Source organism: Anabrus simplex, chromosome 9 (assembly GCF_040414725.1).
Source record: "Anabrus simplex isolate iqAnaSimp1 chromosome 9, ASM4041472v1, whole genome shotgun sequence".
NCBI lineage: Eukaryota > Metazoa > Arthropoda > Insecta > Orthoptera > Tettigoniidae > Anabrus > Anabrus simplex.
Genome location: NC_090273.1, coordinates 149,667,250 through 149,695,123, shown reverse-complemented (window position 1 = coordinate 149,695,123; position 27,874 = coordinate 149,667,250). Strand labels below are relative to the sequence as shown.

At 38.3% G+C, this 27,874-nt stretch overlaps 1 protein-coding gene across 2 annotated transcripts in view; it reads left to right on the top strand.

The window, feature by feature from the left end:
* Window positions 1–27,874, top strand: part of LOC136881117 (peroxisomal acyl-coenzyme A oxidase 3) — a 139,724-nt gene that overhangs the window by 70,514 nt on the left and 41,336 nt on the right. For both annotated transcript variants that reach the window (XM_068229236.1, XM_067153759.2), the window contains exons 7-10: window positions 10,249–10,412; window positions 14,332–14,457; window positions 20,184–20,304; window positions 21,422–21,655. In XM_068229236.1, the coding sequence (XP_068085337.1) occupies window positions 10,249–10,412; window positions 14,332–14,457; window positions 20,184–20,304; window positions 21,422–21,655 (645 nt within the window). The remainder of the gene's footprint in view (window positions 1–10,248; window positions 10,413–14,331; window positions 14,458–20,183; window positions 20,305–21,421; window positions 21,656–27,874) is intronic.

Genomic DNA, 27,874 nt, shown 5'->3' with positions numbered 1-27,874 from the left:
TTGACTATGTCATAAATAATAGTGTAATACCAAAGGAATGGAAGGAATCTATAATAATACCAATTTATAAAGGAAAGGGTGATAAAAGGAAACCGGAGAACTACAGACCAATCAGCCTGACCAGTATAGTTTGTAAAATTCTGGAGAGTTTAATATCGAAGTACATCAGAGGGATATGTGATGATAAAAATAGGTTCATGAGGAGCCAGTATGGATTTAGAAAGAAATTTTCTTGTGAGGCACAACTGGTGGGATTTCAGCAGGACATATCAGATCAGTTGGATTCAGGAGGCCAGTTAGATTGCATAGCCATAGATCTTTCCAAAGCCTTTGATAGAGTGGAACATGGAATATTATTAAAGAAATTGGAGGGAATAGGATTGGACGTAAGGGTTACACGTTGGATAAAAGCATTTCTAAATTCAAGGGTTCAGAAAGTCAAAGTAGGAAATAATGTATCTCAGGAAGAGAAAGTTTGGAAGGGAATTGCACAGGGTAGTATAATCGGTCCGTTACTTTTCTTAATATACGCAAATGATTTAGGGAACAATATAACATCAAAAATAAGATTGTATGCAGATGACATAATTGTTTATAGGGAAATAAACAACATTGAGGATTGTTCAGAATTACAAAGGGACCTTGAAAGTATCCAACAATGGGTTGAAGAAAATAATATGAAGGTTAATGGAGGCAAATCAACTGTTACAACTTTTACAAACAGGAGCTTTAAAACTGAATTTGAATATACTTTGGATGAGGTAGTTATCCCAAAAGATGGCAAGTGCAGATACTTAGGTGTGAGATTTGAAAGTAATTTGCACTGGAAGGGTCATATTGATGACATTGTTGGGAAAGCATACAGATCATTACGTGTCATAATGAGGCTACTTAAAGGATGCAACAAAGAATTAAAAGAAAAAAGTTACTTGAGTATGGTTCGTCCATTATTGGAATATGCAAACAGTGTTTGGGATCCTCACCAAGAATACCTAATAAAAGAAATAGATAGTGTGCAGAGGAAAGCAGCAAGATTTGTAACAGGGGATTTCAGGAGAAAGAGTAGTGTATCAGAAATGTTAAAGGAACTTGGGTGGGAAACTTTAAGTAAGAGAAGGGAGAAAACTAGACTTATAGGATTATATAGAGCCTATACAGGAGAAGAAGCATGGGGAGATATCCGTGAGAGGCTTCAGTTGGAAAATAATTATATCAGCAGGACTGACCACAAATATAAAATTAGAAGGAATTTTAGCAGAAGCGATTGGGGTAAATTTTCATTCATTGGGAAGGGTGTGAAGGAGTGGAACAGTTTACCAGGGGTAGTGTTTGATCCTTTTCCAAAATCTGTACAGATATTCAAGAAGAGAATAAACAGCAACAGAGAAAATAAATGAAGTGTTAGAGGGCATTCGACCAGTGCAGGTTATTGTAAATAAAAAAAATGTGTGTGAATAAATTAATTCCATCCCCTGGTCTAAGGAGTTTGGACAGCCAAAGTAGGGGACTGCCTGTAGGGGTGAAGTACAGTGGGGACTTCGAGGGCCCTGGGACCGCTACGGTAGCTGTGAAGGCCCTTCAGGAACTCTGAAAAGTGGTGGCAAAGGGGCTCTGGTTAAGACGCAGCAGGTCGTTATGCTACTTAGGATCCAGAACGGGTAAAAAATAAAAAATAAAAAAATAAAAAAATAAATGCAATGTAAATATTAATGTTATACCAGTTGTATAGTATCATTTGAAGTAATTCCACATACTGTATATCAGTTGACTATATTTGTAAGTAGTACAGGAGATATTATAAGTAGAATTTTGTAAACAATATAAATTTATTAAGGATGAGCTGTGTGTTTAATAGAAAACATTGTTAGCGTAAATTGTATAATATTGTATTATAGGAAAAAATTTTTCTCTTGTTAATTTAATATTTAGTGCTTGACAATAATGTATTTTAGTGTACCATTTGCCACCGAGGTAGACACCTCATTTGCAAATAAAGAGATTTTGATTTGATTTAATAATTATTCCTTCACTTTAAAATAAATACTCTTTCACTTTCAAAGTTTGTGAAGTTCTCCCTAAAAGTTTTTATACGTATAAAAAATTTAACACTTCAAAAATAACGCAAACTAGAATTTAGTATAAGTCTAGTTTCCAATGAGCGTTGTAATAATTGTTCGTAAAGCTGCTAAACGAAGTCACTGATTTTACTATTCCACTTGGCAAGAAGAAAGTTAGTTTTTGTGGAATTTTATGCACTTGTTTTAAAAGTGGTTTAAAATGCACTTCATATCACCTGTTTTTACTGGAACTCAGGACTGGAATGTAGACAGCTGCTGGTCAGCGAACAGCAAGTTGTTACCATCGGCAGCCAATGTCGTGAAGTCATCACCATAGCACCACACTCCATATCCCACGTTGATACCGCAGTTCCATTCTCTTGTTGACACGTCCCACGTCGATTCGAGATTCAGCTTGTGTAGCGGCAGGCATATCATGATTACGAGAAATAGGCACCTGTCACGATTTCACGCATCACTGTGTACAAACACTGTGTACTTATCATATTACAAGAATAATGCAGCAACAACAAACCAGTACAAACTAGAGTTAAATGTGGACCTATTTTATCTTGTTTTTATAATTTCATCCACTTTTAAACGGCCTGTTATAGCGGGTGTAATTTTATGTGTATATATTCGTTTTTAATAGACAATGTATGTTCTATCAATTATATATGTAAATATGTAATTCCACATATACCGTTGTAAACTTTATTTGATGTTTACTAGACTCAGGCTACAATGAGATGACGCTTTACATAATAAGCAACTTTTTAGTCAATGAGAAAAAATCCATTACACTACTGTAAAATTTACTTTTTCATTATCTGTCAAATTGGGTCAGTGATATGAAGGCCTTATAATGTGATGTTTTTGAAACCGATTTAATGTATAACAGCTGAGGATGACACCATAGGGGTCGAAACCGGTACTGAATTTACTGCATCTTGTAAATAAACATTGTATTGATAAGGTGGAGGCTTCTATATTATTTTTATATTGTAGTAGCAATCAATACGGAAATGAAGCTCATAGATTATGACTGTGTAGTGTTAGCGAACACGTGAAAGTTCAACTATGATTGCTTAGTAGTGTCCTATTCAAAATAACTCGTATTTGCACTTCATAAAAGTATGCACGGTATTTTGTAATGCGCACTTGTTCACTGTTCTTAACACTGGCAGCAAAATTATGAAAGCTCATTTATCGGAAGAACTGTTCAGAGGAAAAACATAGTTCCAATATAATCATTAGTATGACACAAGAAGGAAAGTTCTATTTACAACAGTAGAAGTGTTTTAAACTCATGAATGTTTGTACGTTCAAATAGTTGGAGTGTTACAAAGAAGAAATCGTCTAATGCGGCACTGTCTTATTCAGCTGCGACAAATGTTTTGATGCTGTTTAGAGTTAATCACACTTTAATTAAATACCAATCTTTAAGCACTTTTATTGCGTTATTGGTTTTAACAGACTAAGTATTTAAGTATTTCAAGGACAATTGAGTTAATATGCACACGCTTTTAAATTACAAATGTTTCAATTTAAAAATAAATCTGGTGTGAGTACAAGTTCTGCACAGTCACTTTCAACTGAGTTGAAGTTCAAAGGCATTATTCCACAGTTTAAGTTATTGTCACACATGCTCGAAATAATCTTAGTAGTTCGTGAAAACTAAGTTCGTATTTTAATTTTCGAAAAATTTGTAAGTCCCAAAGTAGCACTTTGAATACAAGTCTTTTGACGACAATTTCGGCAGAGTTCTTACCGGCGAACCTCACTCGTGGCGGCTGTGTTCGAACCTCGGCGCAGTCACTCGTGTACAACATTGTGTTGTTCCTTCAGCTGCTAGTTATGAACTTACTTTTACTTGGCGAATCCCTGTCCTTTTATATCATTCTGCCAAGGCAGGATTGATCTCCTTTGAGGTGGAAATACTCGTAAATCCGTGGGACGATTCACTTGAAATGTAGTTATGTTTGCTTTCAAATGATGGGCTACAAAATGACATATTCCATTATTTGATAGCTTATCCGGATCAAGATATCGTAAAAATAAGTTCCATTCCTTTCCATGCAATCGTGCTGTACACGTGATCGGCGCGTCACAGCAATGTCACTTCCTTGCGTGGAGCTCGTGACATAGTTACTCGCTCTCTTACCAAAAGTTCCAGCTGTGACTTTGTTTACTTCGCAGTACCTTGCACTGAAATAAATTACGTTCCAGACCACTGGCGGTTCCTGGTACAGTATGTTGTTATACAATTCACTTACGAATTAAGCACCAACACGTCAGCCTATATACAGTAGTTACCGAGCTCGATAGCTGCAGTCGCTTAAGTGCGGCCAGTATCCAGTATTCGGGAGATAATGGGTTCGAGCCCCACTGTCGGCAGCCCTGAAGATGGTTTTCCGTGGTTTCCCATTTTCACACCAGGCAAATGCTGGGGCTGTACCTTAATTAAGGCCACGGCCGCTTCCTTCCCAGTCCTAGCCCTTTCCTGTCCCATCGTCGCCATAAGACATATCTGTGTCGGTGCGACGTAAAGCCAATAGCAAAAAAATATATATATATATATATATATATATACAGTAGCCCTAATTTACGTGCGTTGTTACACAATCCACTTACAAATGTAATATTAAGCACCAACACATCACACGAGCTACTGTTACATGATCCAAACAAACACACGCCCTCATAAAGACTGGCTTGAAATTAACGCTCCCTGCAGCTATAGGTCGACATGCTAGGGCCGTGAAATGAAGTTCTCTACCAAATCCTCACCCCGGCTAGTCATCGCTGGCACATCATGTGCGCAATATAGCAAGGAACACTAATTGAAATTTCTTCTGGTGGGAATCAAGAACATACTAAAGAGTGACGTAAATGTGCTATCCAGGTTTCTTTAATACGGTATACCGTATAATCTCGAATACTACGCGTACTATTTTTTTTTAAATCCCTTCCAAAGTTGGGTGCAGGTCTCATGTAAAATTTTGGAAAATACATGTAAATCAGGCAACAATGCTCTCTCCGTTCTCAGTATACACTACTTCCGCGCATGGCGTCAGTCTCACGCACGTTCTCGGAGTATCAACATGAATTCCACAGAGCGTTTGCGATCCTTTAATGCGAGTGAGAAACTGAAAGTAGTTCGGGAAGCTGAAATTATTGGAATTATTGGAATTGTAGGAAATACAATATTGACGAGTCGTGTATTCGTGATTGGAGTAAGAAGAAAAATGTGCTATTAACATGTAGTGGTGATCGTAGAGCTTTTCGTGGACTGAGTGTACAGTTTCCAGAAATTGAATGGATGGTGGCTGATAATCACACACTGACGCTAACTGGTCGCATTCAGCGTCCGGAAGTTCAGCTGCATTTTTCGTGGATTTTGATGGCATGGAATCATATCCCTGGAGACCTCATACGGAAGAGCTTCAGGAAATGTAACATTTCTAATGCTATGGATGGCAGCGATGACGACATTTTGTGGGAGGGTGATGGTGATGAAAGTTCCAAAGTTGCTACTGATGATGATGATGATGATAAATGAACTTGTTGGATATTGTTCTGGAAATGTTTGTTTACTTTTATTTGTATTTTCTAATCATTTGATGTGTGTTAGTAAAGATTGTAAATAATTATGACTTCACTTCTTTTTTATTAAATTTTGTTCTTTCAAAATAAGGTTGCGGGTCTTATTCGGTGGCAGGTGGTATTCGAGATTATACGGTATTGTATTGAATGGGACACGGACTGGGACTTTGGAATAATGATGTACTAACCAGGGAAATGAGCTAGAGAGGGACATCTTAACCAGTTTCGACTGTATTCAACTTCTTGGAAATGAAGAAACCTGAATATTTTCGAATGCTGGGTGATTGCAATGACACCATTAATCTTGGATGTAGTCTGTGCAGTTACATGAATATGTAGACGTGGGCATTACAATATTTCATTTTTCACAGGAAGGCATATGATCATGTACCACGTAAGCAAATATGGGAATGTCTGAGACGCAAAGAAGTGCCAGATGAGATTATAGCTCGAGTAAAACAACTATAAAACAAAGAATGTTACAAGTGTTTATTAATTTCCACCTATTCAATATAAAGTGAGTTCTTGTGATTAAGAATTATATCTTGTCATATTAATTACACGGTGATGTTTTGCCCATCATATGGGCAGCATCAGCCTTAATCTCATACCTGTAGGATGAAAATCAGGATCCTCATTGTTCTTAATCAAAGTTTTGAAGAAAAAAGTACATATCATAAAGTTGAGGATACTTGTTGTAGGTACTTGTTTAACATTTATGTACTAAAATACGTCTAAATGATGAAAGAGTAGGATGACTGTTGTTACAACACTCTTACAATAAAATATTTTTTTAAACTTTACAATCAGTCCTTATTTATAACTTTTAAGAATGTCCATGGCTAAAACTGTGATATCAAGTTGCATGTTGTAAGTTCTATATGAAGTTCTATATGGTGCGTTAAATGGAACCTGGTTAAAGGCACCACATACTGGTTGAGGATGTAAAATGTTAATTGGAACATGAACACCTTAATTTTTTAATCTTTAGATAATGATGTAGAAATGTGTTTTAGATCACTCCTAGTGGAGATTAAGTTAGAATGTAAAGCTGTTAGACTGTTGAAGTTGTTAAGGTTGTTAATCTCGTATGATAAGATGAATTAACAGTCTTCTTAAAGTTTGTTGTAGAAGCGAGGAAGGGTTCTCGACTGTGAGTAGCCATATTAATCTTAGCTTGAAGATGTGACTGCGGCTTCTTATATCGATAGTCAAAAGGGAATGTTCAGGTTTGATGTAGATTAGAGCTTGGATGTTGACTTTTACTTCTGAGAAATGTGTGGTGTATTGTCTGTAATGAGAGGAGAGTAAAATACTTAGGAATAAAATTAAAGAAAGGATGAGTTTAAAGAAAAACGTTGTGTGTATATTCACTTACCGCTTCGACTGTTAAGGTGTTGATCAGTTGCTATGGCAGCATTGGAATGACTGACGCTTGCACGTCTAGTGTTGTATCGATGTGAGATTAGGGTGGGGGGGGGGGGGTGTTGTGGATGGGAGGGGGTAGGTGGGGCGTTATGTTTGTGTGCTGTTGGTTGCGGGAAGAGATAATATTTCCTTGTATATTTATTAGCTATTACTCACCTGTCCCATACTAACATCTCTTTTCATTTACCACATTCACTTGTTATTCCATAATAATCTTACTGTTAAAATTAACATGTCCTTAGGATTTCGTCAAGAGTGATCTTTGCTTTGATGTGGCTGATGTTGACCCCTAGATGGGTCGAAACTAGTTCCATGTAATTTTAAAATATTGTGAATATATTTTGTATTGAATAGGTGGAAACCTTTACTGTGTTGTTACTCATATGTTAACATTCTTTGTCTTAACGTACATTTCAATACGGACCAAAATGAGAATTGTAACATGTAAAACAACTATATCGAGAGACAAAGAGCTGTGTGCAGATTCAAGCAGGCGGGTCAAACTGTTTTGAAACCGAGAGTGGAGTCCAACAAGGAAGTTGTCTATCACCACTTTTCTTCATTACTATAATGGATGAGGTTATAAAAACAGTGAAAATGAAGGATCAGACAACAAATTCACTTGTATTTGCTGATGACGTTATGCTATGGGGGTGAGACAGAAGCAGAAGTTCAGGCTAAACCAGATCTTGGGCAGGAAGAATTTGAAAAATTTGAAAAAATGGGAATGATCATCAGCCGAGCTAAAACCGTAAGTTTAATGATGAGTCAAAACCCTGAAGCAGTCCACCTGCGAGTGCAAAACAAAAAAAGTAGACATTATCAGTAACTTCTAATACTTAGGGAGCTTTGTTTCTTCTGACAGTACCATAAATAAAGAAATAAGCAATAGAATACAAGCTGCATCAAAATTCTACCACTGCATTCGTCAATTACTTTGGCATGACTCATTTCCCCAAGCTTGCAAGCTCATGCTGTACAAAACATATCTTGTACCAATTCTAACAAATGGACTATAAGCAGCAACGTTGACTAGATCTGCACAAAGTCGCCTACAGGCCACTGAAATGAAGTTCCTTCAGTCATGTCTCCAAAAGACAAGGAGAGACAAAATAAGGAATGAAAGTATTCGGCAACAACTTGGATTGAACAGGAACCTATTGGAAACCTCAGAATTAAGCACATTACGATGGTATGGACATATGAGAAGGATGGCTTCAATTAGGACCCCAAGAGCATACTATGAAAGGAATGTTGTTGGTATGAGGCCTAAAGGGAGGCCTCGTGACAGTCAGGAAAAGCAAATTTTCAAAGACCTTGCCAAACGTGATATAAATTGGCAGCAAAAGGTAGAACATCAGCTGTGGATGGACAGGACAAACTGGAAGAGGCTCATAACCACCTGCACCTGGCTTGCTGGAGTGGAAAATAGATGATAATGGGAGGTAAGCGCATCTTATGTGGTGGGGGTATAAAATGTTTGGTAAGTGATACCATAACACAAAGTAACGAGAAGTTACAAAAAAAAAACATCCCTATAATGGCCTTTGAAGTACTCTCCATCAGCCACAATACACTTTTGGCAATGTTGTATACAGTTGTTGGAAACTGGCAGCGAAGGTATCGTTTGGAAGTGATTGCACGTCTTGGGATGTCCAGTATATCACCACAGTGTGTGCCTTTCAGGATTCTCTTGAGGCAGGGAAACAAAACAAACTAGATGCGGGAGGTATGATGGATGTTCGAGTCACTGTGTGGAACACTCTGATTCTATTGCTAGAACAGTAATAAATTGATGTACTGTTTGCTTTTTCTGCAGATTCCACACAACAGTTGTGCTGTTCTACTTACGCTATCATGATCAACAAGGAAGAATCCAGGGGCACAATCATCATCATCCTCTTGAACAAGCTCCATTTTCTGGGGTGCAGTGAATGAGCACTCTCCATTTACTTCTGTCCTTGTAGAGATTTTCTTCCATAACTTGCTGCAAATCTAGACATCGTTGAGTTAGATCATTTCTGATTTGATCGATCCATCTCTTCCTTGGTCGACCTCTTGATCTTTTGGCTTCAATTTCCATCTGTTCATTATGAGTCCATTCTTTTGAGATGACTAAACTATTTCAGCCTGGCTTCGACACAGATTTTTCACTTGGACAAGGTGGGGGTATCTCTTTGTTTCTTATTTTGTCCCTTCTCGTTTTCTGAATCATAGTTCTTAAGAACTTTATTTCCACTGCTTGTAGTTTGCTGATATATCTGGTGGTTTGGATGCAGGTTTCTACACTGTACTATGTGGTAATTGGTACAAAGAAGCTCCTGTAGAGTACTAATTTTGATCTTAATAGAACTTGCTTATACCAAAGAACTTTACTCACTGTGCTCCATTCTGTACTCTACTAGTGATTTCTGCGGATGGTTGGCTATCTGTTGTTACTACACTACCAAGATAACAGAACTGATGGACTTGTTCGAACTTGGCTCTATCTAGAGTGATGTTAGTAATGGATGTTCTGTCGACTAACAGGCAACACTGTCCTTTTGGACTTGCTTATCTTGAGGCCAAATTGCTTGAATATAGCATTCCAGTCATACCGCTTCTGTTGTACTTCAGCCTCACTATCACCCCATATTACTACATCATCTGCAAAGACAAGAGCTTTAAACTCAAAGTTGTTGTTGTTGTTGAGTTTCTTAACTCTTTTCATTATTTCATCCATTACAGTGATGAATAAAAGTGTGGCACAATACTAATGAAATATCTTACATACTGTCATAATTTTTAAATTCCTAACTCGCAGTGAATGACTCTTTTAAAGTCATCAGTCAGCATTTTACAGGAGATGCTTTGTCATTGTTGATTTCTTTGTAATCTTTTGGACATTCTTGAATATTATCATTGTTTTGTTATACTTTGTGTTTTAGTCAATCCTCAAGTGGTGAAACTGTTTGCTAAATTTCTTTAGTGAATGTGTATATATGTATATAAATAACTTGTAAAATTTGTTAAAGTGAAATATGGTATTGAACAGGTAGAAAACATACATATTCTCTGTTTAAGAGAATTTTGTAAAGAACATAAGTTGTTTATCAAGTAGAAAATTACAGTATAAAATACTGAACAGCATTGTGATAAGGCCCTGTATGGTTTTTAGGTGCTTCTCTTGGTGCTCTCTCCAATGGCCGTGTAATGATCATACATATCTGCTTGGCGTATTTTGTGAAGGCAATAGCAGTAGCTGTTCGTTACTCTGCTGTTCGCAAGCAATTTGGACCTACTGATGCTGAAGAACTGCCAGTCCTAGAATATCAACTTCAGGTATATGCAAGAGATACCTAATCATACCAATCACTGACATTTTCCTGACAAGAGTATTTCAAGTAGAATTTCTCAGAACCTAATAATGTTCTTGGCATTATGTCCCACTAACTACTTTTACAGTTTTCAGTGTTTCTCAAAACAGTTGCTTCAGTGACAGAAAATAAGTTGATGAAAGTTCTTGGAACTTGTACAGGATATCATATCCAATATGTAGAGCCTAACTAAGGTTAGCTTGAATGGAAAATCCCACCTTCCAATACTTGTTTGTTTTTTACTTCTAGTCTATTTAATTATGTAACGTAATCCAGCTTAAAATCTAATTACATTATTTGAAAAAGTACATGTTTCATTCCTAATCTGGAACATCTTCAACTAAAAAAAAAATACAAAAATTGGCATAAATGAAATAAAAAGACTTATGATTATGATGATGATAAGATAAAATGTTGTTGGGTTAAAACTCCAACAAGTCAAAGGTCGAGGTTAAGATGAAAAATCTGACGTAGGGGATCTTCTTTCTTGAAAAGCTGAAGAAGTATGTACTTTTAATATCTTGAGGATAGACTTGAAATGTAAAATTTTAAGATACGATGATAGGGGGAGACTCCTAAAGAATAACTGAAGTTGAGGTTGATTTTTCATTTTAAAGTTTTAAGTTATTGAAGGGAGTCTGTAATGAAAGAAATTAAAATGTGTTTTAAAACAGGAAATAAAGGAAAAAGCTTTTAAATATACAGTGGTGAAGTGTCTAAGGAAGAATGAAAATGCTTACCTCCCTACTGATCTCGCTTTCTTCTTCCCTTACACCGTCAGCTGACTGAGTGTGTATGTGTATGCCTGTGAGAGGAGCATGAGGCAGAAAGGGGAAAGCAGGGGAAATGTCGTGTGGAGTGAAGCCGACAGCAGGGAGATGTACGGGATGTTTTTCCAGATCCTTTTTGATGCCCTTCTTACATAAATGTAGGTTGGAAGCCTCTTCCAACAGTGTATTTATATTATCGGTTATTTCATGTACGTTCTGACTAGGGTATTGTTTTTGATCAATCTCAACATAAATATTTTCTAAAATATTCATCAATTTATTCTTATTTTAAGTTCGTAAAATGGTTAAGTCTCTTTCTATTGTAGTGAAACTATGATTATATTTGGTCATGTGTAGAGCCCTGTACGGATGCGGATATCCATGGTTAAAAGTACGGCGTAATTGTACAATTAAAAATCATTTAGTATTTGAGTACAGTAAATATGTTGGAAGATGGTCCGCCTAGTCAATACTATTTATTTATTTACCTTTCACCTTAACATCTAGTACATGTTTCGAGAATATTATGCATTCTCTTCCTTAGCTAGTAGAAGAGCTGAGGAAGAGAATGCATAATATTCTCGAAACATGTACTAGATGTTAAGGTGAAAGGTAAATAAATAAATAGTATTGACTAGGCGGACCATCTTCCAAGATATTTACTGTTACTAAGTCAATACGGATCCAATCCCGACCATCATGGTCAAGATTATTAATATTTGAGTACATACAAAGAAACTAACAGACACTAAAGAGACTGCCAGACTGACGATTGCGCATGGTAAGCAGGTGAATCATGCCTCAGTGTCCATGACCTTGGCAAAAAATTTACCCCTTTCCCACAGTACATGCAAAGTCTCCACTGCTTGCTGCGGTGCTATACAAACCAGCTAGCCGCGATGAACAACATTTTGTGTGCATTTCCGTTAATAATTTTGTTAATAATTAAAGAAAATAAAGGAAAGAATTAGCTGATAAGACAAGAAGATCATGTACAAATTGCTTTTATGTAATAATGCATACAATTTCTAGTTTCAGCCGGCTAAAATGGAATAAAAATATAATGTTTTCTCCACAAAGTGGGGGGCATCTGGCCCCTAATCGTTGCTACTGCCGTTAACTGTTTGCCAGTCTTCAGGAGTGAATCATCATGTGATATTTTTTGAAGCAGCTCTCCAGATGAAGTGGGACACCACATTTTCACACAGCTACCTGACTTCTGTCTTGCACACTTTGCAGTGCCTGGAAGTAGGCTAATTTTTCCCTACTAATCTCAACCATCACTATTTCATCATTGTAAGAATCACGTATCTTCTAATGAAAAATAGTCATCATTATAACTTTCTAGCCACTTCACATTCTTTGTTATTACCAGCCATGTTTGTTTACTAAGAAGCGCTGGCAAATTGTGTTTTACTCTTTATACATTCCTAACTTGTAAATGAAGAAGCAATGTTGTAATTTCAGCAACAGTAAAAGGGGAATTGTAATAGCTGTGTCACTATTATAGTGTATTTAGTATGGAATAGAAAACAGTAATACAGTAGAAATCCGATATAGCGAGTACGGTATATAACGAGAACCCGTTATACCGACAATTTTGTGCTGTCCCATCAAAATTCCTATATTAAACTGTGTATTATCCTTATCACCCATATTCTTAACAACGTTTTAGCATTGCATCCAATTGAGATGGTTCATAGAGGTCCAATTTAAACATAATTCGTCAATCTTCAACTACAACTTCGTATTTTTTCATCAAAGTGAACCACAACTTCACCATATGCCATTGACTTTCGACTTTTATCTCATGTAAACAAATAATTACAGGTCACTTAACCATCCATTATAATCTATAAGTTTCATCTCCGTATTGATTTTATCCACAATATAAAGTCTAAAAGTCTCCACCTTATCAATACATTTATTACACACTATCACTCACAGTACCGGTTTCGACCCTCTACCTACTGTACACATTACAAAACCAAATTGAAAATATCTTTCAAAACACCAGGGGAAAAGCACGCGACAACTCCTGTCTTCAACTGTTCTCTTAATTTGTTGGTAGCTTCTTGCTCTCTTGACACTCTCCACCAACCGATATCTTCTCTGTCCTATTCCACTCCTTCTGTTTACTAATCCTCCTAAAGTATCCATCGGCAAACTTTCTCCTCACAGCCAGTGCCGATGCCAGTTCGTTTTCCTTATATACGGTATGTAATAGGTGCCTTTTTCTCCAATTATTTCCTATACCTGCTCATTCCTTACCCTTTCTACCCATTCCATCTTTCTGCATAACCACATCTCACATTCTTTTAGTCTCCTTTGATCTTCCTTTCTTAGTATCGAGGTCTCAACTCCATACAGCACCGCACTCCATACAAAGCATTTTGCCAACTTCTTCCTTAACTTCAAGTCCAGTTATCCTCACAGGAGTGTTTGCTTTCTTTTGAAGGCCTTCTTAGCAGTGTGAGTTCCTGTCCATGTTTGGGAGCCAGTTGGACAAATGATGCTCTTGTAAATCTTGATCTCTGTCCATCATGAAAGGCTTTGGATCTTAGTACCAGTATATTTTGGAGGCTAAAGAAGTGGTTGTTTCCAGCCTGCATCATCTTCATCACAACAAATCCTCGTCTGCATACATGATGAACCGTGCTCCCAAGTACATGATGGGAAGCTCATTCCGCCTGCAGATAATGGGTCTTGTTCAGATATCTTGATAGCAGCATTTTCGTAGTATTATTTTGAACTTTAGACCCATTATTAATATTCTGTTAATTTATGGCCTTATGATTTTGTATCACACCTAATATTTGGTGAAATACAGAACGGGAGATCTAGCATGAACCAAACGTGCGCCTGTCTGCACACCCCCCTGGCTCGACACTGAAGATGTCCTAGAGAGGGAATGAGGGAATGAGGGAAGGAGCCACCCAACTTGCTAACATGACAGCTACATACACAGTACGTGGTTTCTGTCAACACACTCCCTCTCCACTGCGGCCTTCAGTTACTGCGCATCTCTGTGTTTGGTTCTTGCTATATCTCCCGACCAACTTCTTGTTTAATCAGTTACGAGCTCTTACTTCAGTTTCCTTCTGTTTGTTTTAGCAATGGAGGTTACTTCCGTACCTTGCTGGAGCATTCGTCTTGAATGATTTTGGTATATTCTTTGGTAAAGTCATGGCTGACTTCCAGATTCAAGCTGTTCTTGGTGGTGGTGACAAGGATGAGATGGTATGAGTACACTTCTTTTTATGACAATATCAGTGTGATCTGACTACAGTATGACATACCACATTAAACCATATGTAGTTTAACATGTATTAAATAAATATTATTATTTCTGGATTAAAGCCATAGAGATAGAGCTGTGTCCAAATAACTTTAACCCTGTGGTAGGTGCGCTACCTTTCATGCCGTGAATAGTCACTACGCGGAGGACTGTGGGTCTGCACGTATACGTAAGTAGTTTTAGGAGTTGTTAACATAAAACTAACACAGAAAATTAATTTTTGAGGTACAATAATTAATTTAAAATATGTTTAATCATTCTAAAAGTATATTCAACAATTAAAAATGTCCAAATTTATAGAACAATGTTAAAGGAATAATCACTTTAATGACCCAGATGATAACCACAAAAAAAATTGTCAATCGCAGATAAACGTTTAATACATTAGACATAATAAAGAATTGCATTTCTCAGCACATTTTTGTCACTTTCTACATTCTCCAAGCATTCGGAGCACACAATAGTTGCGTGTTTGAAACCCAAGTATTTATTGCACTTCTTGCAGCTGTACCTGGTAGGTCCAATTTTCCTATCACAGTGAACACAGCGACCCCTTTGGTGGCTGGAATTCTCTCGAGCACGTCCGCTAGGTTCAGTTTTGAAAATTTCACATATCTTTGATGGGATATTACCAGGCAGATTACTTAAGGCACCTTAGTTTCGTACATGTTCTGCAACAAGTTCGTAGGACAAGCAGCAAAGGAAATCCCTGTGAAGCATGGGATTTTCTGGATTATTTCCTTTAATTTGCAACAAAGCACTATCCTAATGGCCAACAACCACAAATAGTGGCATAAAAACCTCCAATTGAAGTCCTACTACCTATAAAAATAGCCCACTTACAATACAATAAAACCTCGATGCATCATTTTTCAAAGGGGAGGGGGAAATGACGATGGATGCAGGAAAACGTTAAATGGGGGTAACATAAAAAATAGGGGAAAAGCAAAGTAATAAAGTTCGGGTACTCTATTATCTACTTTGATACTGTATTTGGACATTTTTCATTATGTTAGTCTCTTAATAGTAACAACAACAACAGTAACAGCGTATGGCCTCCTGGAGAGGTCTGGTGGAGGTCTTTCGTGTTGAAGCGTGATAGGCGACCTGTGCGTCTATGAAAATATCTCTCCACCAATGATGAATTCTAATGCTGATGACAGCGTGCGTGCACACAGACACACACAGAGCCCCTGAACCATCGGAATTAACCAAGGAAAGTTAAAAACACTACCCGATCAAGACCTCCTGGACAGCATTAAAATATTGCAACCCCGATAGAGGTACACAATGAAAATAAAAAGCGTGATTTTTATGCATTTTCGTTTCACTTTTCTTTACATCTCATAATAATTGAAAACCTTTAAGGTCAGTTCTTTTATCGCAAATTAATTATATAGGCGGATATTACGACAATAACCTCCATTTTGGTAATGATTCCGTAGACCCTTCGCAGAGCGTATTTTAGAGATCCAACACGGCGCGGCTCGGATGATGATGCAGAGGTTAGAAATTCAACATGGCGGCACGTCTTGAACGATGTCACAGCGAGCTGTGCGAGGCTGCCAACTTATGAACTAGTTACAAGACCAGGCTAGTGCAAAGACTATTGGTCTGGCTTGGTTAGGTCCCGGTTGTAACAAGACAGTGGGGCAGAGGGCAACAAAGTGGTCAACAGGCCTCTAGCATCCCACACACTCCACAAGGTACAACACAGTTAATCACCCTGTGACTGATTAGAAGGTATCCGGTGGACTCCATAACGATTTTAAACTGCTGTACGATTTTGTCATTTTCAACAAAGGTGGCAGCCCTAGCCAGCCAATAGCAAGAGAGAAATTAGTGGCAAATCTGATTTTTACAGTGCCTCAGTTTCAATTCTTCTTGTAAATAAGAATACTTCTAGGGGTCGCTTAGTCAGTCAAGGAGAAGGTTGGTGTCAGGAGGCTCATATTGTGGTTGCGTGTGAATAACCTGTGCACTGCACTCCAGCCTAAAAGTCCAAGATTCCTAACTCAGAATTGCTTGTACATTCTCACATAACAAGTTGCTGCTATTGTATGCTAGAGCATAGAGCTGTCGCTTTAAATTTTAAAAACTTCTGCATATATTTTTCTTTCAAACTATTGATCAGTGCAGGAAATTTGTGGTGAGGCACAAATATTTATTTTATGATCGATGCGATTAAGCGATAGTTAGAGGAACGATAGATGCAAGGAAATTTAACATTTGTTTATATGGAACATTTTTGGGACTGAATAAATTGATTGATGAATGTGGGAAAATGGCAGTTCCAGGAACGGTGCATCGAGGTTCTACTGTACCTAAATAAGCAGCAACAACAATTAGCAATCTTGTACAGCAATAGTCGCGCATCTGCTATTTGTTTCAACACTACCGCACAGAATGAAGTGAAATGAGAGAATCACGCTTGGGAACAGGTATTGTTACGTGTTGGCAGGGTAGATAAATGAAGCTAGATCCTGGTAGTGTTCTGTTACTAAGATTTATTAACTAAGCACTGAAACTACACATTTACACACAGGATTACCGGGCACACAACTTTCACTCATAACACACAATTACACTGCTCATTTGCACTAATTCACACATGCTACGATCACTGACACTACAATTTCGCTTAGTCACACAGTTACATTGCTAGTGCCTGTTACGGTCCGCAGTCCACAGCCTACATGTCTCAGTTTCACAGTTCGGGATTGTATCCACTGTCCACTCACTCTGTAGAACTCCGTTCTCAGTCTACACACATCAGCACACATTGCTCCCTTCGCTCTGCTCCAGAACACCCAACATCATTCTACAGCAGCCAGCCCCGAGAGAGAGAGAGAGAGAGAGAGGGGGAGTGTGTGTGTGTCCAAGCTGTAACTAACACACTGATTGCACTCTTCGCTGACTCATTGAATCCACACACATTGAACTCACTACACCAAGTAACTGTACTCCAGCTGAGCCCCTCACCAACACACTTACTGGCAAGTCGCTCCTATCTTATATACCTGTGGCCGGCCCTTCTAGATATTACATAAAATCAGCTTCATGGTCCGTATCGCACTTCAATAGATTCACAATTAAGTATTTAATTTATTTTCCACCTAGTCGATACAATGATTGCTTAAGGCAATTTTTAATGGTCAAAAGTGGTATATGTTTCGTATATTATCAATATATTGTCAGTCTTATGTTAATTTTAAGGACACTTCCTCTAAAGCATTACTTTGTCAATTTTATATATTTTTCATCTAAACAGTGTTATGTGGCTGAAGATGTTGATAATATACGAAACATGTACCACTTTTGACCATTAAAAATTGCCTTAAGCAATCATTGTATCGACTAGGTGGAAAATAAATTAAATACTTAATTGTGAACCTTCTAGATATATCGGTTTTGCGAAGCACATGGAAGCCTCCAGACATAGAAGACTTTCAGCCTGCAGCCTAGTTGTACCCTCACACCACGAGGGCTCAGCAACGTAGCAGCCAATGAGCGCTGGTCAGGTGACGGTTGAGTGGCTCAGATGCACTGGCCCCGGCCCACTGGAGATTGAAATGAAGGTCAGAGAGGCCAAGCCCATAATAGAATTGAAGTCACAATGTCTCCTAAGGTCAAGGACAAGCAGAAGGAAGAGAAAAATAGCAGTGTGCAGACTGTGAGTCCACTTGCGAGCACTGTAGGTTTAACCCATTCGCATCCTATTAAAATACCATAGCAGTTCACTGAGAAAACACTTTTAAATCCCATACTACGGCAGTCGTCTGCACAGTATTATTTAGCAAATCAAAGAAAACCAACCAGTAAGCATTCCTTTCTGAAAATTAGCATCCATAATAACGAAGGAATAAGCTTACCAATGCTGCTTTTCTAGTATGTCTCCTGAGTGTGGTACACCTCAAAACATTATTCTAAAGTGAAGTGCTACACCACACTTTTTGCACTGCCAGCAACTTTCACTTCTCTTACCCCGGCCGTAGCACACAACACACCTTTTCGTGACTTTCGTTTTCTTGTGTGTTGAGGGAATATGCATGGGAAAGTGGGCACATGATTTAGCTCGTAATCTGGTAGGGGTGGTGCTTGCTGAAGTTCGACCTCGAACAGAGTACTCCGGCAACTGAACAGTTTCAAGTAGCTGCTTTGCATTGCTAGCTCTGAAGTCAGTGTGGCTCGTCTTTTTGATAACAGCGATATTGTGATACACAGTGAAGGAATTGAAAATGTATATATCTAGTAGGTAAAAGAATATTTTTCTATATCCTTTTACTGTGCGTTGCATGACAAGGAACAGAGCTGTCACCTGATCCTGAAGGTCAACCTCACCCATTCCCTTTTGGTATTCAAGGCCACACTTGGGCTTTATCATTTCCTCCCTAGAGGTTTGTCCTTTCTTTCATCTGAGTTTGCCTGTCCCCGTCATGTCATCTGATTTGTGTTTAGTGGTGAGAAAGCAAACATCCTTGTTATCTTTCCACTTCACACACAACATACTGTTGGCAGCCCATATGTCATACTCTCCACGTTTGAGTTTAGCTTTACTGATATCGCGAGGCATGTCTTTTAGATTCTGTCTAACAGTTTTGAATAAATGTGGGGAGGAATACCAGTTATCTAAAAACAATGTATGCCCTTGGCCTAACAATGATTCACACATATTGAGCACAACGTTTGTACTTGCCGGCAGACTTGGATCCGTTACATCATCACCCACATAAATTTTGAAGGTTAGACAGTAGCCAGAACTAGATTCGCAAATTTTGTAAATTTTTATTCCAAACCTTGAACGTTTAGACCTATTGCACTGGACATGTGAAAGACGGCCTCTGAACTTCATTAGACTTTTGTCTAGAACAATGTCTTATGAAGGTAAATATAATTCAGAAAATTTGGAACAGAAATGTTGTATTATAGGTCTAATCTTTCTGAGTTTGTCACTACTGTCGACTTGTTCATCGTCAACAAAATGTAAAAATCGTGAAATTATAATGAATCTTTGCCTGCTCATGGTTTCACGAAAAATGGGAGTATCTATACAGCTGTTTTTACACACAACTGAATTCTTGATTTTTGCACTTGTGACAATAGTATAACTAACGCAAAGTATGCCCTAATTTTGTCGGTTGTAGTCTCAAACCATTTGTCATCGTCGTTCACTTTCTTTCTGTCAGGATTGCTCAACTGTCTTGCTGCATAAGCATTTATCTCATCAGATATTTTGTCAAACAAAGTGTTCATGCCCTCGAGAATGGAAAGGAGAAATGAATAAATTGTGTTATTATGCACAGTCTGTGGAAGGGTGTAGCACTGGTAAATCAGCTACATTAACGTAGCTCTCATTGGGTTAATCCTATTGTATGTTCCTGTCTCTCTATACATTACTTGATTTGTTTATTTATCTCCATTACTTATAATCTTCCTCCTTTAGTGAATTTTAAGAGAGACCTATGATTTTTCTCTCCGTTCTTGTTGCAGTATTTATTTTATGAAACTGCCTTGTGAATCCTAGTACCTTCCCATTTATTTTATCTCCTTAATAAATTCCATGATCTTATTCCTGACTGTACCCCATTGCTATTTTGTTTGAAGGTAATAGTGAAGATAACTTTGTACTTGTTCTGCAGAAGCATTGCTTCATCCTTACTGTTTCCAGGCCGAACTAGGGACAGAAATCCATGCTTTATCTTCGGCTGCAAAACCAATAGCTGGATGGACCACCAGAGATGCAATCCAAGAGTGTCGGGAAGCCTGTGGAGGGCATGGATATTTGAAAGGTCAGCTTTCTATTTCAGTTTTTACAAACACACACTTTATTTTCCCATCAGTGTGTTGTGTTGAGTCTGTCTTGGCATTGTAATGGTGTTTATTTCCTGTGAATTCAGGAACTATGTTCACATATCCAGAAGGAAAGATCACTTGAACAGCATAAATAATGATGTAGAGGTGACTCCATATATATTAAAAATGATTTACGGACCCATTCTGTACTTACTTGTCATGGACCAGTAGTTAATAGTTTCAGTTGAATATTTGGGGTAAGGTTGATAAGTTTTATTGAAAATTTTCTTGTGATAATCTTTTAAGGGAGAGTTGTGGCACAAGTGAAAATACTGGGTGAAAGCAAAGAAAACAGTTGAAATAACATGGTCCATAGCCACTATCAAAGGGTAGAGAAGTGTCCACCTATTCAGTACCATTAGCTTGTATATTGTCTTATAAAACTGGGACTAGTTTTGACCCTGGCCAAGGGCAAAACAGGGTGTTCCTATTAAAACACCTCTCCAGTCAGCTGACTAACTGTTTAATGCTTCTGAAATTCTCAAGACCAAGTTTACTGCCAAAACTGCTGAAACTAGTCCCAGTTTTATAAGACAGTATACAAGCTAATGGTATTGAATAGGTGGACCCTTATCTATCCTTTGATAGTGATCATTTGTCAATACGGACCATAATGAAATTCATAACTTATGGTCCATAGCCAGTCAAAATGAAAATAATCTTTATAAATAAAATCATTAGGGTCAAATTCCTGTATATTTATTACTTCACCAAAATATCCTGATGATTATTTGTTTCCCATGTAATAACTTATCACCTGAAGGTTTTTACATTTGGAGTCTGCCTATCTTTCACTTTGTGTTCCTGAAACTGGCCTGAAACTTTCCATGACTTCAAGGTCCTGTCGCCTTCTTTTTACAGTAATTTTCCCTTCTCTATTTCCTCTAGTCATTACCATTATTTTCATTCAATAATTACCAATATGCTTAATCAATATGGCTATAATATAATATTTTAAAAAGTTATAAAAATTCATTCATTGCCGACTAGGAATGCTGTGTGACTGAATAATATAAGTGTCAGTTTAAATAATACTTTTCTTATTCCTCATAGTTTCTGGTCTGGGTGAGCTCCGCAATGACAATGATGCCAACTGTACGTATGAAGGAGAAAACAATGTGTTAATACAGCAGACCAGTAACTGGCTTCTGCAGCTTTGGTCGAGGGCAAAGAAGGGTGTTCCTATTAAAACACCTCTCCAGTCAGCTGACTACCTGTCTAATGCTTCTGAAATTCTCAAGACTAAGTTTGCTGCCAAAACTGTACAAGAAGCAGTATTACCAAACAGTAAGTATTGTTTGTACATGTGGCTCATTAAGTTAGTACAGGCTGAAAACTTGTGTTGTTTATTGTATACGGATGAGTCAAATGTAAGCAACCCCCCACTATCTGTGGATTGAGTGGCTTTATATAGTGATGTAATAATTCATGTGAATGATGCAGTAACCCCTACATTTTCATATGACAGGACTCAGTGGCTCCAGAGTTGAGACACGTTGAACACCTATCCATATCGCCATCCAAAAGAGGAATAACATGGCGTTGTGCACAGTGTCTGAATTTTCTGGGCTTGTAGCCATATGATGGTTGCACATTTCACAGAAAACTGCGTTCGGCATCTTCAAGGGTTCCATATTACTTCAATGGCTATGAAGCTCTCAGTGGAATGGAGTGGTGTCAACAGTTCCACCTCACTATATAGTGCAGGCTATGTCCGGCCCCATGGCATAGGGGGCAACGCATCCGCCTGTCAGCCAGCAGCCCCGGGTTCGATTCACGGCCGGATAAGGTGTTTTTATTTGTAAATGATTAATATCCCTGACCTGGGTACTGGGTGTGTGTGTCATCCTTGACGTTTCTATCCTCACATTCAACACTTCACACTTCCGCAATTACACTTACACGCAGGTTCCTCTCATATGATGAAAGTAGTGGCAAAAGATCTGCAGAGGTCGACACCATGAACAAATATTTTTTATTTTAAAAAAAGTGCAGGCTGTGGTTGTTCCCCCCCCCCCATTTTCATGCTAGGCAAATTCTGGGCTGTGCCTTAATTAACCTTTAAACAGTCACGCGAAAATGATTGCACCATTAGTCAGGTACAGAGGTTCAAGAAAGAGTCATGTTTTCATCCTGTAACTCATCTTATTTAGCAGGAAACTTTACAGTCTGGTTACGTGGTTGGTAGCCAGTTTTTAAACCAAATGTACAGTATTTTTATGCGATTTATTCAAATGAAAAATAATGGTATGCTAATAAGGGACAAAAACCAATCATTACTATGTTATAATGATAGAATAAGAATGTTGAAAGTGAATGTAAGTTTAGAATAGAAAACTAAGAGCTCATATGCACCAAAAATGGCAACAAAAAAATTAAACTATGAGACAAACTGTATAATTGAAAACAGTGAGAAAACATTCTGGAAGTTTGTTCTAAATTAACTGAAAATTATGTACAATTATTGAACTTTTTGTGTAAAAAATAGAACAGTATAAAAACACGAGAATGTCCACAAAGCAGTCACTGATTCAGTCATGTTTACAATCCTTTCCTCTGTATTGAACCTAAGTATGAAAGTATTTCACTTCATTAATCAAAATTCTCATCTTCTAGAGAATCACCATTTGTTTGCACAGTACATAAAGTACGTCACTTGATGTTACATGCACAGGCACATTCGGCCGTTTACAGTTATAAAAGGCGCAGGACCGGGCGAGTTGGCCGTGCGGTTAGGAGCACGCAGCTGTGAGCTTGCATCCGGGAGATAGTGGGTTTGAAACCCACTGTCGGCAGCCCTGAAGATGGTTTTCCGTGGTTTCCCATTTTCACACCAGGCAAATGCTGGGGCGGTACTTTAATTAAGGCCACGGCCGCTTCCTTCCAACTCCTAGCCCTTTCCTGTCCCATCGTCACCATAAGACCTATCTGTGTCGGTGAGACGTAAAGCCACTAATGGTGCAGTGTCCACCTCCTTGGTCTGTATTTCCAAGGCATTTTGGATCCTAGGCATCGCAGAATGTAGGGTAACATGTATCTAGGGTGACCAGATGCAAATAGATATTTTAAAGACTATTTAAAAAGGAGGACAATGCCAGAAAAAAAAGGACACAATAATCCTCCATTGAAAGTCTGAATTTAGACATATACCGTATTCCAATTGTTATATACATAAAAAAAGTATTTCCATTTCCATATTATACAGTACAGTAAATTCTCATAAAATTTAAACAATGAAACAAATTTGCAAGCCTTGCTGATAATTTTCTGAAGATTCTCAAATATTCTACTTTGAAACGGTCCTATTACCAGTCTATTATGTGGAGATTAATGAAATACTCCTTCTACATTTGCATTGTGCCCTGATATAGAGAAAAAAGTATTATGCAAGTTTTACAAGGGCGGATCAAATATAAACAGGAATTATTTTTAAAATTTATTGCATCAACACTTAAAAAAAAAAAAAAAACATATAGAGATCACTTTTTTACATAGTATCCTGCCTTCAATATCCATTTTTTACATTGGATTGCTAAGTTTTTATGCTGTCCTGATAGAAAGTGGACGGACGTGTGCGGAGCCAGTTACTCACAAACTCTTCTACACTTGCATATTCATCGAACCGTTATCCTCCTAGGTCTCATTTGAGTGGTCCAAACAAATGGTAGCTGCAGGGTGACAAATCTGGACTGTACGGAGGGTGTTTCAGATGTACCCAGTGAATTTCCTCCAATTTTTCCTGTGTTAAAGAGGCAGTATGCAGCCTTGCATTGTCATGAAGAAGAATGAAGTTTCGGCATGGTTGCTGGCGTCACTTGTTGCGATACGAAGCTTTTGCTTCATCCAAAAGGTGACAGTAATAGGCTGCATTAATTGTCCTTTGTTCATGAAGAAAATCCACCAGCAACACGCCCTCAGAGTCCCAGAAAACGGTTGCAAGCACCTTTCCAGGAGATGGGCATGTTTTGACCTTGACCAGACCTGCTTCATCTCTTCATTGCCACACCATGCTTGCTTGCTTTGACTCTGGGGTGTAATGATGCACCCAAGCTTCATCACAAGTCACAAAACAATGATGCAAGAAATCCTCTCCTTCCCCCTCGTAGTGACACAGGAGTCTCTGACAAACTTCCTAGTGTAAAGTTTTTTGTTCCTGGTTGGGGAGACAAGGAACCCACCTGGCAGACAATTTTCCGAAATGGAGTTTGTCTCGGATGATGGTTTGAACACTTCCATAATTTATTCCTATGGCTAAAACAGCTATCAAAATTTTTATTTGTCGATCTTCGCCAATAATGTCACGAATGACAACGATGTTGTCTGCAGTGATGCTTGTCCGCAGTCTCTTTTCATGAGGTTCATTTTCCAAAGCTTCTCTTCTTGCCACAAATTTTTTAGTCCACTCATACACTCAAGTCTGCGAAAGTGTTTCTTCGCCAAACTGTGCGTGGAGCCGTCTCAAAATTTCGGAAGGTTTGGTGCCATCTTTAGCGAGAACTTTGATAATGATGGGTTGCGCAACAGATGTGTGCACGTCTTGCTCACTCATGGCATACTGGAGCAGCCCAGTTCTCCACTGTCGTTGGTGCGCGCAGACTCCTTCTCCAGACACCCCCTACCAACATCCTGGCAAAGGTACATTCAAATTCCCGTTTATATTTGATCCGCCTTCGTAATAACTCTTTTAACTACAGTCAACTGACCTATGTCAGTTGAAATACTTTGCCCATTTCTAACTTTAAGGTAGCTTGTTGTCAAGGGTCATTGCTGCTCTCATTCAGGAATTGTTTGAAATTGCAGAACTGATGAAAAATTTTCATATCATCAGTTTCAAAGGATTAAGACTTAGCTTACAAATACAGAATGCATTTTTCAACATCACATAATCAGTATCACTTTTCAGCACCATCCATCTAAAACGCTTCCTTCCAATCCCGGTTATCTCCTGTCGCTTGTCACACATTGACATAGGAGTGTTCTGATGGGGTATTGCTGAGGGAGAAGCATGCGAATGCAGAGTGATAAATTGTGTCTATTATTGCAACACAATGCATGCATAGAATAATCGCTGGTACTGTATATCCGTAATCACATTTCTGTATATCGATACAATATCGATGATGCTGTCGTGTAATGAACAATACTTGTAAAAACAAAATAGTAAAACAGATTACCCCAAAATAAACAGATTTACTAAAAAAGGAGGACATTTTACTTTTTTAAGTAATCCACCCGGACCCCAGACAATGGTCTAAAAAGGAAGGCATGTCCGGATAAATGAGGACGTCTGGTCACCCTACATGTATCGCATCTAATGAGCCATGCAGATTGAAAATCCACAGCCTATTTCCGGTCATTCGACCGGGTCAGGAATGGAATGAATGAAGCCCCCATCTAGTGGCGAGGATAGGAATTGTGCTGGCTGCCGAAGCCTGTCGCACTCCTCTGGGGCAATGATTAATGAATGACAGATGACATGATATTGAAGAGTGTTGCTGGAATTAAATATGACCGGGAAAACCGGAGTACCCGGAGAAAAATCTGCACCGCCTCCGCTTTGTTCAGCACAAATCACACATGGAGTGACCGGGATTTGAACCACAGAACCCAGCGGTGAGAGGCCGGCATGCTGCCGCCTGAGCCACATAGGCTCCTATGCAGATTCATGGGACAAATTCTTCAGAAGTGTCCTCCTGGTTCATGTCATCTGTTCCATTTGTCAGGACACAATTAGACTCATACCTCAGCAGAAGTCTTCGTCATATCAGGCCAATAACAAGGAAGGCATATTCCGTAAACATGTTCGATTCTGCAACGTACTTAACCACTTCGCGCCCGTTTTGACTTAGAGTCCAGAAGCAACACATTCTTCAATGTAATCTGAAGGAACTACTTTGAAAGATCACATGTCATTGAATATTGTATTTCAAGGATTTTACTCAACATCAGTGCTTATTCTATGATGTTTTTATGATTGCACCTGTTAGGTTTTACGGACTTCTTCATCAAGAATCTCGTGAACAATTCTCGTTGATATTATTGACCACAAGGCCTCCATGCCTCAGGCGGCAGCCCGCCGGCCTCTCACCACTGGATACCATGGTTCAAATCCCGGTCACTCCATGTGAGATTTGTGCTGGACAAAGGGGAGGCGGGACAAGTCTTTTTCCGGGTACTCTGGTTTTCCTGTCATCTTTCATTCCAGCAACACTCTCCACTGTCATTTCATTTCATCTGTCAGTCTTTAATCATTGCCCCAGAGGAGTGCGACGGGCCTCGGCAGCCGGCACAGTTCCTATCCTTGTCGCAAGTTGAGGGCTTCATTCATCCCATCCCTGACCCGGTCATTGACTGGAAAACGGGTTGTAAGTTTTCATTTTCATTATTGACTACAACATGACTTGGAACTTTAGTCAAGTTCACAATTATATTATTTTAAGTGTCCTTGTATAAGTTAGTGTATTTTAACTCATGTCTTACCAATCTATTAATGTGATTTTATATCTGATGTGTTTTGTGAAATATTCTAGCTGATGATGTCCTTTAGGGGAAGAAACATGTTCTAGATCAAAATAAACATATATGTATTAAATATGTGGACTGTTTAAATATAATATTTAGGTATATTCTTAAATATTTGCTTCTTGATGTAACAGCATCGTGACAGTATTATGTGAAATTCTGTTTTTAATTACTGTAAAACTATTTGACATGCTTTCTCCATTATAATTAAGTTTTTAATTAGTTTCTCTGGTTGTCCAGCCTTTTTGTGTGTATCAACAATGTCCTGGTCCTGTAGGTAATGGATATGAGAAAGTCTACTCTATTTTGCCCTAGGTCGCAATGTGTCAGGCAGGCAGGATTCCTCAAGGTTTTATTTAGTTCGCCAAAATAGTATTACAGTAATTTATATACCACTGTTTACGACTTGAGTCGCCTAAAAGCAAAACGGATAAAGTCCACTCCAGCACATTTTGAGAAAATGGCAAAAAACCACTACCACCTTCCATTGAGGCAGTTGCTTACAAAAGTTAAGCATAAAATCACAAAAAAATTCACTGATTATTAGAGCAAGTAATAATACTCGTAGTATTATTATTTAGACTGTTATTGTTGTTTTAAAAGTGGACTTTCTTAGAAGTGAAGCTTCCACGGTGTGAAGAATTATTTAATTTATTTTCCGGGTTGAACCGTGTTGTACTTGTACGCATATCACATACAGTTTGCCGACGTTTCGAACACATTGCAGTATTCATTGTCAAGGCGACTGAAATACCCCTACTCGATCCGAGGTAATCAGTCTCCCAGGCAGAATTACACTACTGGTAATGAATACTGCAATGTATTCGAAACGTCGGCAAACTGTACGTGATATGCGTACAAGTACAACACGGTTCAACCCGGAAAATAAATTAAATAAAAGTGGACTTTATTGATTTTGCTTCTAAGAAGTGGACTTTATTCATTTTGCATGTTAGCAGTATGGATTTTACTCGTTTTGCTATT